Source organism: Typopeltis vanoorti, chromosome 17 (assembly GCF_054136105.1).
Source record: "Typopeltis vanoorti isolate ZY-2024b chromosome 17, IOZ_Tvanoo_1.0, whole genome shotgun sequence".
NCBI lineage: Eukaryota > Metazoa > Arthropoda > Arachnida > Uropygi > Thelyphonidae > Typopeltis > Typopeltis vanoorti.
Genome location: NC_143565.1, coordinates 3360259 through 3378730, shown reverse-complemented (window position 1 = coordinate 3378730; position 18472 = coordinate 3360259). Strand labels below are relative to the sequence as shown.

At 37.2% G+C, this 18472-nt stretch overlaps 1 protein-coding gene across 3 annotated transcripts in view; it reads right to left on the bottom strand.

Moving 5' to 3' along the window:
- LOC150097100 (VPS35 endosomal protein-sorting factor-like) overlaps positions 1–18472 on the bottom strand; it is a 386078-nt gene that overhangs the window by 52791 nt on the left and 314815 nt on the right. For all 3 annotated transcript variants that reach the window (XM_090406834.1, XM_090406831.1, XM_090406832.1), the window contains one exon: positions 14923–15062. In XM_090406834.1, coding sequence (XP_090262960.1) covers positions 14923–15062 — 140 coding nt within the window. The remainder of the gene's footprint in view (positions 1–14922; positions 15063–18472) is intronic.

Sequence of the window (18472 nt, the reverse complement as noted above, 5' to 3'; positions counted from 1 at the left end):
CACCACAGATTTTGTTTCTCATATCAAAGATATTTCCATTAATGAAAATGACATTTTAGCAAATTTTGACATTATCTCTTTATTTAATAACGTTCCTACAGACGAGGTACTTACATTACTAAAGGAAAAATTATCCAAAAAAAGTTTGCTTTTTTAAAACACTGCATTCATTCTGGTTACTTTCGATACCGGGATTCTATTTACAATAAAAACAAGGCCTGGCAATGGGTAACCCATTGTACCCAGTTCTAGCTAACATTTTCCTAGAAGATTTTGAAATGAAAGCTATATCTTCCTTCTCATTAAAACCAAAACTTTGGAAACGTTATGTTGATGATATTTTCATTATATGGAGTCATGGATGCACATCTCTCATGGATTTTCTTCATCATCTTAACAACCAACATCCTAATATAAAAATTACTGCAGATCTAGTACAAAATAACTCCTTACCATTCCTGGATGTAATGATTACACGATGCTCTGAAAGATTAAAAATCTCTATATACAAAAAAACCACTCATACCAATAGATATCTGCATAGTCATTTTCATCATTTTCCACCACAGAAGCTTGGAACTATACCTACCTTAGGACACAGAGCACGCGCTCTTTTGAATGAACCAGATGAATTCCGGAAAGAAATAAACAACCTCTCTCTTATCTTTAAACAAAATGAATACTCCGAAAAAACGATTAAGAAATTTCTTCTGGATCCTCCTGGGCAGTGCACCATAGAAACTATTAATTTTAAAGGTAACATCTCCATTCCTTACATTAGCACAGTCTCTAACAAATTGGCTATGGTCCTTAAAAATACAACATCAGGACGTTCTTCACCACACTTCCAAAAATCCGTTCTCTTATCAGCCATCCAAAAGCTATTCATAGCAAATAATCCAGATGTATATAAATTATGGTGCGATTGCAATATCCCTTATTTTGGACAAACCAACAAATCTATTGAACAACGTATAGAGAAGCATAAGAGAGACATCTCCTATAAAAGATCACGTGCAACTGCGTTGTCCAGTCATGTTCTTTTTTTTCAAACAATCCTAGTGATATTCTGCAAAGTCACTCCGTTTGCTGGGATAAATCAGAAAATATATTTTGCAGTGGTGATGAGTTCAAGAGAAAAATTGTAGAATCAAGGGAAATCATCCTGAATACTTAAACAGCAATTTGAGTTATAACATCCCAGACAGCCATACTGCAGTTATTGAATATTGGCGTTCACGAGGGCCTGCACGCTTACATGTAATAAACAGTAGTGCGCCAGTTAGAACAACTTAAAAATACAACGTTTTTGCTGCTTCAATTATGTGTGGCAATTTTTACCTGTAATTCCCAGTCTTTTAGATACTTCAGTGTTTATTACTATACTCTTCCTTTAATGAATACCTGATGAAGGCTGTTATAAGCCAAAACTAGTTGTATTATTCTCATTAAAACTTTATAAGTTACCTCGGTTTAAGTCATTAAATCTTTTTTAAAAATGTAAAACACACACACACACACACACACACACACACACACACACACACACACACACACAGCTGACCCTTTAACAATGCAGGTTTGAACACTGTGCAGATCCACTTATATGCAAATTTTTTTCAATAAATATGCTGGAAAATTTTTTGGAGATTTACGAAAATTTGAAAAACTCACAGATTAGCCATGTAGCCTAGAAATATCGAAAAAATTAAGAAAGAGTTAAGTATGTCATGAATTCATGAAATATATGTAGATACTAATCTATTTTATCATTTATTACCATAAAACATGCACAGATCTATTATAAAAAGTTAAGATTTATCAAACCTTACACACACAAACACTCACAGACTGTTCATGGTGCCACTGGCAGTCCAGAGAAACATAAACAAATGTAATAATGCAGTATTAAATCATCAATGCATAAATTAACTGTTATTAAGTCATTTTATTAATTAGAATAAAATAATTTTATAATTCATTCATTCATTAGTGTATAGGCTAGACTACTGTTAAGTAATTATATCAATTACACTAGGTTACCATAAAACAAAATCATATTGCTGCTTCTTCATTATCGATGCATGAATTGTTATACCTGTAAATAAATATGAACAATTTCTTTTTACGTTATCTTTTCATTCCTGATGTCTAGTGTTAGTAATACATAAAACATCTACAGTGTTTTGTATCATATAAAACAATACCGATGTTGGTACTAACAGACATACGATTCATCTTGTAAACAGATGATGCAAACTTATGGTATCGATAAATACAGTGCAGTGCTGTAAATGTATTTTTTCTTATAATTTTCTTTAATAATATTTTCTTTTCTCTAGATTACTTTATTATAAGAAATAGTACATATACATCCATCATCATCATCAAATTCCTACCATGTACCCTCAAGGGGTGTACAGGATATGACAGTACTACATGAAAAAATTACATCATTACTAACTTCCTATCTACAATTTTCCTCCAAATCAGTCTGTTACTTGTCAAGACTCCAACATTATCAGATCTTATATTTCTATCGTCTAAGGCACTTTGTACCGTATCAATCCACCTATATCTTGGTCTTCCACTGGGTCGTTTTCCTGCCAACCTGGCAGAGAACACTTGTTTTGCTAATCTTTCCTCTCCCATTCTATTTAAGTGACCATACCACCTGAGATTAGCTCTGCTAATGCATTCATGGATGCTGACAATGTCAAGTTCTTTCCTAATATCCTCATTTTTAATATGATATTGCCATTGATGCCATCTGTGCATGCCTCTAATCTTTCTCAGGACTCTCATATCTGCAGTCTCTAGTCTTTGGTCAAGTGTTTTACTTCTGACCCAGCTCACAGATCCATAAGTTAAAACTGGTTTGAACACTGTCTTGTATACAGCTAATTCAGTGTTCCGACTAATTTCTCTCTTATTCCATATGAATTTATTCAATTGACTTCCCACCATACCAGCTTTGCTCATTCTGTTGTTTATTTCTATATTTAATTTACCATCTTCAGTAAAAATCGTGCCTAAATAGCTGAAATGTTTTACTTGTTCCACAGGTTCTCCATTCACAACACAGTTGACATTTTCAATGATTCTGCCTATTTTCATTGTCTTTGTCTTTTTATTGCTGACCTTCATACCATATCTATTACAACAGCTATTCAATTTAGTCCAGAGAATCTTGCAGACTTATAGCAGATTTATTTAGAAGTATAACATCGTCCGCATAAAGCAAAGAGCTGACATTAACATCTCCAATTTTGATATCAGGTTTAATACCACTTACCTTCATAATGTGATCCATATAGATAATGAATAACAGAGGGGATAATGTACATCCTTGTCTCACACCAGATTTAACATTAAACCATCTTCCTGTACTTCCTTCAATTCTAACTGCTGACTTACAACTCAAATAAAGACTAAGTATTGCTTGATATAATGCCCCATTGACACCATATAACTGCAGCGTATTGAATAGCTTTTCTCTTGGCACCTTGTCATATGCCTTTTCCAAATCGACAAAACTTAAATACAGATCTTGTTATATTCCCATGCTTTCTCGACTATTTGTCGTAAAGTGACGATCTCATCCTGACAGCCTCTATTTGGCCTGAATCCAGCTTGTTCTTCACCAAACTTTTCTTCCACAATTCTTCTCAACCGTTTCTCAAGTATACTTGCATAGATTTTGCCAGGAACACTCAGTAGGGAAATACCTCTGTAATTCTCACATGCAGTTTTATTTCCCTTTTTATATATGGGTACTATGAGAGCTCTACTCCAATCATCGGGAATTCGTCCCTCTGTCCAGGCTTTCTGAACTATGCAGTGCAGCCACTGTAAGACTCTTATACCACCATACTTCAGCATTTCTGGTCGAATATCATCTACTCCTGCTGCCTTTCCATATTTCAAGCCTTTGATGGCTTTTTCTACTTCAAGTATGGATATGTATTCCTGACTGCATGTCTGGTCAGTGTTTTTTATCACTGTGCTGTCATCACTGCTTGTTTCATTTAGCAGTTTTTCAAAGTAATTATTCCATACGTCAAGGATATCTTTTTCTCCTGTTTTCATGTCGCCTTTATCATCTCTAACTCCTTTACCAGCACTCTTTCCTCCATTCCTAAGCTTCTTCAACAACCTCCAGAATATTTTGCCACCTTCTTGATATTTATTTTCTATATTCTTGCCAAAGTCCTCCCATGACTTTTGTTTAGCTAGTTTTACACACTGTTTAGCTTTCTTACATTTGTCTCGGTATTCTGTAAGAATAAAAGCTGACTTATTTGCCAGGAACTTTTGATATGCTTTCTTCTTTTCCTTCACTGCCTCTTTAACTTCCTTTGTCCATTGATTTTTTTATCCTTGCACACAACCTCACCACATGCCTCTCTGGCAGAATCAATCAATGTTTTCTTCAGAGTTTGCCACTGAATCTCCAAGGTTTGATTCCTATTCTCAAACTCTTTCATTATCTTTTCAATAATCTTTGTGTATTTTAGCCTACAGTTCACATCTAAGAGCTGCTCAAGTTTTATTCGCTTTAAAACTTTCTTACATGTTATTCTTTTCAATATGAAATTCAATTTTATCCTGCTCAAGACTAAATAGTGATCACTTCCAATTTCAAATCCTCTGTACACTCTGGTGTCCTGCACCAGGGAGAAAACATCACTATCAACAATAACATAGTCAATGAGACTTTTCTTATTCCAAGCCTCTTCTCTCCATGTGAATTTGTGCACATTTTTATGTTGGAACATGGTGTTAGTAATAACCAGTCCATGTCCTGAGCAGAAATCCAACAGATATTTGCCATTATTATTAGCTTTGCTCTTTTCTCCAAATATTTTTGTATGTCTCACAATCATTTCCTACTCTGCTATTTAGATCCCCAACAAGGACCAACTTTTCCTTTTTCATTGTGTCAGTTGCTTTTTCTAGAGCGTCAAAAAGTTCCTCCACTTCTACCTTAGTAGAACCTTCTGTGGGACCATAGGCACAAATAAGTCTCACTGTCCAGTTCCCCATTCTCATATTTGCCCACATTACTCTACTCGAGACAGACTGCCATTCAAGAAGATTAGCCTCGTATTTTGTGTTGAATACTATGGCTACTCCTTCTTTTCCTTGATTGTCATTGCCTGAATATAACATTTTGTATTTATTGCTCAGAAAGATCTCACCAGTTTTGGTCTTTTTTGTTTCAGTCACTCCTATTATGTCGATCTGGTACTTATCTAATTCCTCAGCTAGCTCCATTTCTTTGCCATTCAGGATTCTTACGTTGATAGTACCGATCTTTAACTCTGGTGATGTTGATTTGGGGTTTGTTTTCAGATTTGTTCCAGTAGCTGACTTTTCGCTGTTCGCCCTGGTTCCCTGACGAAAACAACGGGGGCCTTGTTTAACCAGGCGACACCCCAGCCGGCATGAAATTTTGTCATGTTGTACCATCATTTTTTATTTTGGTTTAACCAATAAGAATACAATTTGGTCGGCTAAATCCGAAATTGCCAGCCCATCCTCGTTCGTTCAGTATCAAAGTAGATACCCAACAGGGTGCACCACGAGAAGATGAGGATTGGACATTAGGTCAGAAGCCCTGGTCGGTCCTCCCCATTCCTTTAAAGGCTATGTGGAGGTCTCCTCTCAGTTATACAGCTTTGACCCTTAAGCACTCCATATACATACATACATATAAAATATGTGTTAATCGGGTTTTTATGTTATCGCTAAATTTTCTGGTGAATAGTAAGCTATTAGTAATTAAGTTTTTGGGGAGTCAAAAGTTATATGCAGATTTACGAACGTGGGGGGGGGTCAGAGCCCGTAACCCCCACGTTGTTCAGGGGTAAAAGGCTTAGGTGTTCTTGACTATTCATATTAGTGCTTTACAGTATAAACAGCATCAAGAGATGAAAAAATAAATTAATTTATTGAACTTTACACATGTATGCTGGATAGAAAACTTACTAGTTTTCTATCCAGCATACATGTGTAGAGGCTTAAGTGCTGTGAGGACATCATGTTGGAGGCTTAATAGATTTTTTACAACACTCACAAAGAATTAAAATAGAATTTAATACTCCTATATTTCGTCCTAGTCACTAGGACATCTACGGGGATTACAAAATCAATTAATGTAACATATGCACAAATAACAAACAATACTAAGCCCAACCACGTGGGTGACACTAAAGTCCTATCTAGGTAGAGCGCCCTCTAAGGGCAGTAGTAGGTGGCCTGGAATGTAAGGTGGGAACTCTGGTGATGAGTGTTTCCCAAATCTTTGGAAGCTTAATGCAACCATATTTATTGAGATTTGGTTGGTTTTTGAGAGCTGCTGCTGCTTCTAAGAAAAGTCTCTCTTTCTTGAATTTGCTGTGGTGGAGCATGGTGGTTTTCTTCCATGATACTCTGTGGGTGGTGTCCAAAGCATGGTCAGCCAAGCCTGAATAGCCATAGTTGTGTTTGAAGATGTAAGACTTGTGTTCCTCTAGACGGATGGATGCTGATCTGCCTGTCTGTCCAAAGTATGCCAGCTTACAGGAACTGGGTACTTTGTAAACTCCAGGCAGAGAGAGAGGCAGGAGCTGATCTTTCGTAGAATGGATAAGGGTAGCCAGTTTGCGGTGGGGCTTATATGCTGTGTGTAGATTGTACTGTTTTAGTATCTTGGCTATTTTTTCAGAAGTGCCACGGATGTAAGGTATGGTGATGGCATTTTTAAAATATTGTTGACGAGAAGGAAGGGGAATGGGGGAGGAGTTGATTATTTTTTTGATACTGTGATCACTGTAGCCATTAGAGAGGAAAGTGCTGTGTATGTGGTTAAGCTCATTAGTGAGGGCGGTTCCACTGGAACAAAGATTGTGGGCTCTCTTGGTAAGAGTTTTAATAATGCCATATTGTTGAGAGGGGTGGTGGTGGGAGAGTTTGTGAATGTATCTGCCTGTGTGTGTGGGTTTTCTGTATACGGTGAAGGTAAGTGTATCATTAGGCAGGCGTGTGACTAAGGTGTCTAGGAAGGGTAAACAATTGTTCTTTTCCTTTTCCATAGTGAACTGGATTCTTGGATGTAGACTATTGAGATGACTGAGGAAGGAGTCTAACATGTCTGGGCCATGAGGCCAAATAGAGAACACATCATCTACATATCTTAGCCAGATAGAAGGTTTGAGTGGGGCTGAGTCTATGGCTCGTTTTTCGAAATCTTCCATATAGAAATTGGCAAGGGGGGGTGAGAGGGGGGAACCCATGGCAGTTCCCTCTATCTGCTTGTAGATTTTGTTGTTCCAAGAGAAATATCCAGAGTTAATGGCAAAGGAAAAGAGATCTAAGATGTCAGAGGGAAAAACGTTTTCTAAGAGAGATAAGGTGTCAATTAAGGGAATATTGGTAAACAAAGAGGAGATATCAAAGCTTACCAATATGTCTGTCTTCTTCAAGGTTAAATTTTCTGTGAGGGCTTTAAAGTGGGTCGAGTTTTTTATATAGGAAGGGGACCTTCCGGTGAGGGGGATCAGAGTGTTGGCCAGCTGTTTAGATAGTCTATAGCAAGGTGCATTGGTAACATCTACTATAGTTATTTGTGCATATGTTACATTAATTGATTTTGTAATCCCCGTAGATGTCCTAGTGACTAGGACGAAATATAGGAGTATTAAATTCTATTTTAATTCTTTGTGAGTGTTGTAAAAAATCTATCCAGCATCATCAGAGCACAAATTATAACTGACAAGCACTACACTAAAATGTTAGAAACAAGGGCACATCAGAAAATGTCATGATTCCATGACACTTTTTAATCACTCATGTGGTTAGCTACCTTCATCTGCTGTCTTAAAGATCAAACTATAGTGTATAAAGTTTTTGTGCCAGCAGTTTGGACAGACTGGTAGATCAGTTGCCTTGAAGAACACAAAAATTATATTCACAATAATTTTTAAGGCAAGTTGGGACTAGCACACCATGCTCATACTCCAAAAGATTATTTTTAGAATCAGCATCTATTATGAAGCATTCCCCAAAACTTGACAAGTATGGTTGCATTAATTTTCCAAAGATCTGTGTTTTTATAAATCTTTATAAGACCAGATAGCCTGACTTTTCCAAATTAACTCAACTGTTAATCAGTCCATAAAGGTGTCTTGTTAGGACATTAGTTCTGTGCCAGTTAAAAAATGAATATTCTAAGGTTTTAGTGTAGTACTTATTATTATTATTCAAGCCTCCATGGAGTCAAAAGACTCATCGTGGGAGGTCCTTCCTAAGAAACACAAAGTCTATCAAGACTTTGTGAAAATTATTATCAAGTCTATCATACCACTCCTTAAACTCATTGACCATTCTCGCTCTCACCACTCCATCAAGCAATGCATTCCATGGCTCATCCAACCTCCATGCATAGAAACCACTCCACATCCTCTTGCTCACAGTTTCCTTTCGTGACTTCCAGGGATGGCCTCTTGTCATCACTCCCTCCTGCTGTTCGACCAAGCAAAAGAACTCCCCAGTGTCAACCCTATAACCACCTCTCAACAGTTTAAAAGTCTCAATCATATCACTTCTCCTTCTTCTATCCACCAAACTCTGCAGTCCACACTCCCTCAGCCAATCCTCATAACTATCATTGTAGAGTCCTGAAACCATCTTTGTTATCCGCCTTTGTACCCTTTCCACAGTTAATTTATCCCCTTCAAATCCTGGGGACCAAATCTGAGAACAATAGTCCAAGTGCTGATCAGGGCCTTATACAACGGAATGATAACTCTTTTATCTCTGCAAGTCAGCGTCCTTCTCATTATTGCAGCAATCCTCTGTGTTACCTTCACCACCTTTGCAATATGTCCCCTAAATTTCAGGTTTCGATCAATCAATAACCCCAGATCTCTTGTCTCCTCTACTTCCTCCAGTATAACTCCTCCCATCGATGTTTCCCAAACCTCAAGACCTTACATTTTGCTGCATTAAACCGATACCCTCATTCATTTGCCCATCTATCTAGCTGACTCAAATCCTCTTGCAGGGCTGCCGCATCTGCACTATTACTAATAATCCTTCTCAGCTTCACATCATCCACAAACAACTGACTATCCCCTTGCAATCCACTGACAATGTCATTGATATAAAGGTTAAACAATATAGGTCCCAGTACTGAGCCATGTGGAACCCCACTTGTAACCTTCTGCCTCTTTGATATTGCTCCGCCATACACAACTCTCTGATACCTATCGGACAGCCAATCCTGAATCCAGTTGACCAATCTGACATCCAGACCCATGTGCTGGAACTTAAATATCAGCTTATCATGTGGCACCCTGTCAAATGCCTCCGCTAAGTCTAAGAAAATGGCATATATGCCTTTCCCTCATCTAATGCTGTTGTGTGTGAGACGCAGGTTTTTTTCATGCAGAGTTGTAAATGATTGGAATGCCTTGCCTGAGAGTGTGGTGTACTTGTCACAGTTATAATTTGTGCTCTGATGATGCTGGGTAGAACCAACCAGTAAAATATTAGTAAGATTAATAAAGAATTTTTTCCATCTTTTGGTGTTGTTTATACTGTGATGCACTAATATGGATCCAAAATTACTTTTAACTCTGATGTCTAAAGTAATGTGTTTTGGCACAAGCACATTTGAAAGTTATTAGATTTGATGTGGTAGAGGTATTTACAAAATATACTCCATGCATTATCTTGATTTTTTTTGGCTGCCTGGTACTCAGAATTCTATTAAGGTTTTGGGTAGAGTGAAAATTATTATTATTATTACATGACACCTCCAAGGAGTCCAAATTCTCATCGAAGGAGGACATCTACTCCACAACTCTCCGTCTCCACCAACTACTTTCATCATCTACACCAACGCCATCTACCGCTGACCACCACTACTAGTACTTTCACAGATAATCACAAACATCCATGCCCACGGCGGGATTTGAACCCGCAGCCTTTTGGCAGGAGAGTGGATATGCTAACCACTTAGCCAACCAGGCCAGCAATCAAAATGATATTTTTGTAATTACTATTCTTGCTGCCTGGACAATATAATCTGTTGCATACATAACTGCTTCACTGATATGTATTTGCCTGACTGCTTCAGCATTAAATTTTAAAGATGCGAAAAAGTATTTAAGTCATGTGGTCAATTTTCCACATGGGTATCTGCATAGAAGAACATGGTTCCTTTGAGGGTATAGTGCAAATGATGCATAGGAAAATGATCACCTCTATATATGTTGTTTTCAACACCCCATGCAAGCTGTGGAAGAACAGCAGGGAAAAGATTCAAAAGATTGTGGAATATGAGCAAGTAGGCATATGGAAGAAGACATTGAGTCTATTAAGAAAGCAGGTGACTATTGTTAAGTATATCACTGTCTTTGTTTAAAAATTTAACCAAAGGGAGTTTGTCCAGTGTAAAGTCTGTGGGATGTATGCTTTGCCGAGAGCGGGTTGAGTTAGGTTTGAGAGCGATAGTGGTGGGAAAATGTGCCGAAAGTGTCATGAAAGCAAGGATTTGAAGTGTGTCTCAGGCCGCGAGATTGACGGATGAAGGTCAGAATGCGATAGATAGGGGTGGGACTAGCGGGCTTCTACACTTTATGTATATTATTGCCAGGAGTATTAGGAACAAGAAGGAGTTGGCCTTCTTGTTTCTAATTTTTGGCCTTGGTTGGCTCTTCCTGGCCACAGGTTATTGGCATTAGTGAGACATGGCTAACAGAAGATGATACAGTTAGTGGGATAAAATATGAAGGGTATAGTGTGTTCAGGAAAGACAGAGAGAAAAGAATGGGGGGGGGGTATTACTGATGATAGCTGATGAACTACAGCCAAAGAAAATAAAAGTTCAACTGCAGCATAGTAAAAATAGCACATTTGAGGCCATCTAGTGTGAGATTGAGGCCAGCAGAACAAAATATATAGTTGGGTGCTGCTATAAACCAGGCGATGGAATAGATGATGGGGATAGTATGCATAGGCAAATAGACTCAATGTGTGGAGAACAGATAATTATTATGGGGGATTTCAACTATGGTAACATTGATTGGAAGGAGGAGAGGGCACATGAAAAGAAGGAAATGGGTTTTATGCAGTTACTAAGAGATAACTACCTGGGACATGTAATGGAATATAATAGGGGTTCGAGAGTGCTCGACCTAGTAATTGCATTTGAGAATTTGACTATAATGAATATGACCACGTTGCCACCAATTAGTGAGAGTGATAATAAGGTCTTGACCTGGGTGGTGGCTAAATGTGTGGAATTTTCAATTAAGACAGGGTACATGTGGAATTACTGGGCTAGTAAGTATGACAAGCTCAGGAGATTGCTTCAAACAGTGCCATGGCATGTAAAACTGCAAGGGCTGGATGTTGTTATTGCATGGGAAGTGGTAAAGGAGCGTTTGAAGGAGGTAATGGCTGACTGCATACCTAGAGTCTGGAGAATAAATCAAGTGGGGGTTAAATGGATGAATAACACCATTAAGCTTGAGCTGCAAAAAAAGAAACAATTGTAGAGGGAATTTAAGGAGAAAGGTGATCGCAGGCACATGAACAGTACAAAGCACAGGCCAGAAGGGTAACTAGTGTGATAAGAAAAGCAAAAGCAGATTATGACAGGAAACTAGCAACACGAGCTAAAGAGAATCCCAAACAGTTCTTTCGATATGCTGCAAGTAAAAGAAAAAATGTATATGGCAGAATGATTTTAAGAAATGCTGATGGTAGGGTGGTAACTGAATCAGTTAAAATAGTAGAATTACTAAGTAAGCACTTTGCAAGAGTATATCATCCAGGCAGTGATATTGCAGAAATGAGGGAACCAATGATTTATACAGGAATTGAGGTGAACGAAATGAAAGTGAATAGAATATTACAGAACCTTAATGTGAATACATCTGTGGGATTGGATGGTATACCAGCTCGGGTCTTATGTGAAGTGGCAAAGGAATTGTCAGTGCCCTTGACCGTTTTGTTTAATTTAAGTCTCGGGTCTGGGTTAATCCTGAGGGGAAAATAGTTCCATTGAATAAAGGAGGCTCCAAGACAGCTATTGCAAATTACCGACCAATCAGTATATCAGGAGTAGTTGTCAAGGTTTTGGAGAAAGCAGTCAAGAGCAAAATACAGAAATGGATGGATGAAAATGGGATACTGTATGGGGGACAGCATGGTTTTTGTGAAGGGTAGATCATGCCTCAGTAACTTGATCACGTTTTATAACACAGTGACAGTTGAACTGGATATGGGTAATGAGTTTACAGTGATACTGCTGGACTTTGCTAAGGCCTTTGACAGGATACCCCATGGAATTCTGATGAGTAAACTGCAGCATATGGGGATGGATAGAGGGTTGGTGAGATGGATAGGAGGGTGGTTGATGGAGAGATATCAGAGAGTAGTTTATTCAGGAGTAGAGTCTGAAAGAAGGCCTCTGACTAGTGGTGTGCCGCAAGGTTCTGTTCTTGGACCACTGCTATTTAATTTGTTCATTAACGATATAAGAAAGGATCTGAGGGGAACTGTTCATTTATTTGCTGATGATGCAAAGTTGGTAGAGCAATAGTGAATGCACATAATGTCAAAATTTTGCAGGATGATTTGGATAGATGGAAAGACTGGGCTAAGGAGAATGGATGTCAGTTTAATGTAGCAAAGTATAAGGTTATGAATTTTGGGGTGAAAGGATTAGCAGCAGTATACCACATTGGTGGAACTGTACTCCAGGAGATAGAGTACAGTTCCACCAATGTGGTGGGACTGTACTCTATACTGTACTGTACATTTGGGAGTGTTGGTGGATAGGGAGTTGAAGTTTAGGGGCCACATAGCAAAGGTGGATAAATCAGCTCATCAAATCTTGGTTACTGAAGAATACTTTGATGAGCAAAGACAAGCAAGTTATTGTTTATCTTTATCGAGCCTTGATAAGACCCCATCTTGACTACTGTGCCCAGATTTGGGCACCAGGTTTATTCTTGATGGGGAGGAGGTAGAGAGGATCCAGAGGCAAGTGACCAAGATGATAGCTGGTCTATGGAATGAACTTATGAGGACAGGTTGAAGATATGTGGGTTACAGAAATTGGTTGATAGGCAGAAAAGGGGTGATATGATTGAGACATTCAAATTACTGAAGGGTTTTTACAAGATTGATTCAGAGGATTTTCAGAACAGGTCTAGTGGTGGGAGAACTAGGGGCCATTCATGGAAACTGAGCAAGAGTGTAGTTAGCAAGAGTGTTAGAACTAGGTTTTTTTACTTAGAGAATGATGAATGAATGGGATAAGCTGTCTGAATTTGTTGTGGGTGCCATGACTGTAAATGAGTTCAAAGCAAAGTATGATAGATACTGTGCGAATGCTGAATAGTTTTCTTGACATGATGTTTAGGCCTCCCTCAATGAGTCTAAGAACTCCTTGGAGTTGCCCATAATAATAATAATGTGCTCAATAATATAGACTCACATCGATTTGTATTGGTAGTACCCCACAGAGCATTGTATTCAATAATGGCAGCCATAAGAATTATAGGCTCAGGCAATTGCAATAAGTTATCAAGGTCAATCTCATTTAACTCAGAACCCAGTGTAAATAAATAAAACATACTGTAATTAGAAAAGCCATAGACATGTGAATGCTACATCTTCCAGAGCAGTATTAAGCTGAATAATATGGAAAGGAATATGAATGCCCACAGATAGCAATTCTGCCATGAGGAGCACCATCTCTAGTTTTGTCCTTGTGAACAATTGTGAAATGCCTTAGGGTGGCTTGGTAGACTTACAATTTCCAAGAAGTTGGGAGTTTATCTTTATCAGGTTTATATTTATCTACTGGTTTAAAGAAATATGGACAGCCAGTGTCTATCTGTTCTTCTGGAAAAATGTTCAATACATTATCTAATATGTCATGATCATTTGGTAAGTTTAATTTACTTTCAGTGAATACAGAAATATCGATTTTTTTCTGTGAGGAAGGGGAGAGATCCGGTTCATTTTTCAGAGATATCCTTCCAATAATTTTCTTCATAAGTAGGTTCTCAAGGAATGGGATCATATCTGAGTTGTTTCAGGGGTGAGACCATAAGTGGTATGACTAATGTGCCCTACAGAGAAGCACTCATGATAATCAAGTTCATGTATGGTAAAATTATCAGATAGCAGAATAGACATATATCTGAGATGATTTTGATGTTTTCTTAACTGCCATCTTCTTAGCATAAGCAGATTTCAGGACAGGAGTGGTTTCCTTTAAATATGATATATTTTGTTCTGTTTTAATATTTTGCCATATCATGCACAGGTGGTAGAGCCAGGAAGTTTGGGCATTTCTGAAATTTAAAGCCAGTGGATTAGGGATGTGCAGTTTAACAGAACTCCCCTAATCCACTGAGATGCTTTAAATGTCAGAAATATGGACATGCCCAAATTACCTGGCTCTACTTTGCTTTTTACATGTGTTAAGGATTTAGGTGTATCAAAATGAAGGATGTTCCTGATCAGAACCTGGTGACCATCTACACATATATGATGTGCTTCATACCTGTCACTTCCTGATCTTTAAGCTCTGAACAAATATCTCCTCATTTGGAACAACAGTAACAGAATTCTCTGATATTGTTGATATCAGAATTTTCTCAGTATTAACTATTCTAATGCTACTGTTATTTAATTATGCATCTTTATACATATGTCATTTAACTAGAAACTCACAAAATGTTTGTCTTATCATAATTAGTGGAGAATTAAAACTGAGTTCTTACCATAACTGATACAAAACTTTTTCTCATAACTTTATATAGTATTATTCTCAATAGCAAAAAAAGTTTGAATGTTTATTAGTTATTTTACATAATTCTACAGCAATAAGAAACAATTCTATAAAGTACTTACTGGTACAACAAGCAGAGTAGAAAAGAAGTTATTTATGTAAGAAACAAGTAAGGGTTCTGTAGATCTATGTTTTCCATCCAGTTCTATAGTGCCTGGAACTTCTGGTATTAGACTAATGGCTGATTTGAAAAAAGCATCAGCTGTTAAAAAAAAAAAATCACTCATTTTCACAATTAAAGAATCAGTTTTTTAAAAATTATTTTTCACATGGCACAAAGTATTCAGTTGTACACATTTCTATATCCATGCAGTTTCATTGACAAATTTCTATTATAAATATCTATATTAATTTTCTGTTTACACCCAAAAGATACTGACCAGCAGAGATAAAAATATGGTATTATTTATTAAAATAAAGAGACAAAAGCTTCATTCTGGTAACTGTATATAAACTATATGAAGGATATTATATATTCATTTTGAATTCATCTGAAAATCGAGATGTAAGCAGGAGAATTCATTATAAAATATTAATACCAGAAACATGTTTAACATCAGGAATATGTTTCTTTTAATGAATCCAACAAGTCCAGCTTAGCAAAGCAAGTTTTATCTGCAAAACACAGAATTCACGGGAACAAAAACCAAAGTGTTACACAAAAGTTACTTTCTTCTAGAAAGATTCTACAAAGAAAGCTGTTAAGCACACATTCACAACCCAAATCTGAACAAAAATGATTGCCTAAAACTTTCTGAACTTTGGGAAGTTATATTAACCAATACTCACCATTCATGTGTTCCATAATTTAAATTAATTTTGTTTATAATTTAAAAATTATCATCATCAAATTCCTGCCATGTACCATCCAGGGGTGTACAGGATATGACAGTACTACATGAAAAAAAATTACATCATTACTAACTTCCTATCTACAATTTTCCTCCAAATCAGTCTGTTACTTGTCAAGACTCCAACATTAACAGATCTTATATTTCTATCGTCTAAGGCACTTTGTACCATATCAATCCACCTATATCTTGGTCTTTCTCTGGGTCATTTTCCTGCCAACCTGGCAGAGAACACTTGTTTTGCTAATCTTTCTTCTCCCATTCTATTTAAGTGATCATACCACCTGAGATTAGCTCTGCTAACGCATTCCTGGATGCTGACAATGTCAAGTTCTTTCCTAATATCCTCATTTTTAATATGATATTGCCATTGATGCCATCTGTTCATGCCTCTAATCTTTCTCAGGACTCTCATATTTGCGGTCTCTAGTCTTTGGTCAAGTGTTTTACTTCTGATCCAGCTCTCAGATCCATAAGTTAAAACTGGTTTGAACACTGTCTTGTATACAGCTAATTTAGTGTTCCGATTAATTTCTTTCTTATTCCATATGGATTTATTCAATTGACTTCCCACCATACCAGCTTTGCTGATTCTGTTGTCTATTTCTATATTTAATTTACCATCTTCAGTAAAAATCGTGCCTAAGTAGCTGAAATGTTTTACTTGTTCCACAGGTTCTCCATTCACAACACAGTTGACATTTTCAATGATTCTGCCTATTTTCATTGTCTTTGTCTTTTTATTGCTGACCTTCATACCATATCTATTACAACAGCTATTCAATTTAGTCAGAGAATCATGCAGACTTGTAGTGGATTTATTTAGAAGTATAACATCATCCGCATAAAGTAAAGAGCTGACATTAACATCTCCAATTTTGATATCAGGTTAAATACCACATTCCTTCATAATGTGATCCATATAGATAATGAATAACAGAGGGGATAATGTACATCCTTGTCTCACACCAGATTTAACATTAAACCATCTTCCTGTACTTCCTTCAATTCTAACTGCTGACTTACAACTCAAATAAAGACTAAGTATTGCTTGATATAATGCCCCATTGACACCATATAACTGCAGAGTATTGAATAGCTTCTCTCTTGGCACCTTGTCATATGCCTTTTCCAAATCGACAAAACTTAAATATAGATCTTTGTTGTATTCCCATGCTTTCTCGACTAATTGTCGTATCTGAAGATCTGATCCTGACAGCCTCTATTTGGCCTGAATCCAGCTTGTTCTTCACCAAGCTTTTCTTCCACAATTCTTCTCAACCGTTTCTCAAGTATACTTTCATAGATCTTGCCAGGAACACTCAGTACGGAAATACCTCTGTAATTCTCACATGCAGTTTTATTTCCCTTTTTATATATGGGTACTATGAGAGCTCTACTCCAATCATCGGGAATTCGTCCCTCTGTCCAGGCTTTCTGAACTATGCAGTGCAGCCACTGTAAGACTTTTATACCACCATACTTCAGCATTTCTGGTCGAATATCATCTACTCCTGCTGCCTTTCCACATTTCAAGCCTTTGATGGCTTTTTCTACTTCAAGTATGGATATGTAATCCTGACTGCATGCCTGGTCAGTGTTTTTTATCACTGTGCTGTCATCACTGCTTGTTTCATTTAGCAGTTTTTCAAAGTAATTACTCCATACTTCAAGGATATCTTTTTCTCCTGTTTTCATGTCACCTTTATCATCTCTAACTCCTTTTATAGCACTCTTTCCTCCGTTCCTAAGCTTCTTCAACAACCTCCAGAATATTTTGCCACCTTCTTGATATTTATTTTCTATATTCTTGCCAAAGTCCTCCCATGACTTTTGTTTAGCTAGTTTTACATACTGTTTAGCTTTCTTACATTTGTCTCTGTATTCTGTAAGAGTAAAAGCTGACTTATTTGCCAGGAACTTTTGATATGCTTTCTTCTTTTCCTTCACTGCCTCTTTAACTTCCTGTGTCCACCAGGGAGTTCTGATTTTTTTATCCTCGCACACAACCTCACCACATGCCTCTCTGGCAGAATCAATCAATGTTTTCTTCAGAGTTCGCCATTGAATCTCCAAGGTTTTATTCCTGTTCTCAAACTCTTTCATTTTCTTTTCAATAATCTTTCTGTATTTTAGTCTACAGTTCACAACTGAGAGCTGCTCAACTTTTATTCGCTTTAAAACTTTCTTACATGTTATTCTTTTCAATATGAAATTCAATTTTATCCTACTCAAGACTAAATAGTGATCACTTCCAATTTCAAATCCTCTGTACACTCTGGTGTCCTGCACCAGGGAGAAAACATCACTATCAACAATAACATAGTCAATGAGACTTTTCTTATTCCTAGCCTCTTCTCTCCATGTGAATTTGTGCACATTTTTATGTTGGAACATGGTGTTAGTAATAACCAGTCCATGTCCTGAGCAGAAATCCAACAGATATTTGCCATTATTATTAGCTTTGCTCTTTTCTCCAAATATTTTTGTATGTCTCACAATCATTTCCTACTCTGCTATTTAGATCCCCAACAAGGACCAACTTTTCCTTTTTCACTGTGTCAGTTGCTTTTTCTAGAGCATCAAAAAGTTCCTCCACTTCTACCTTAGTAGAACCTTCTGTGGGACCATAGGCACAAATAAGTCTCATTGTCCAGTTCCCCGTTCTCATATTTGCCCACATTACTCTACTTGAGACTGACTGCCATTCAAGAAGATTAGCCTCGTATTTTGTGTTGAATACTATGGCTACTCCTTCTTT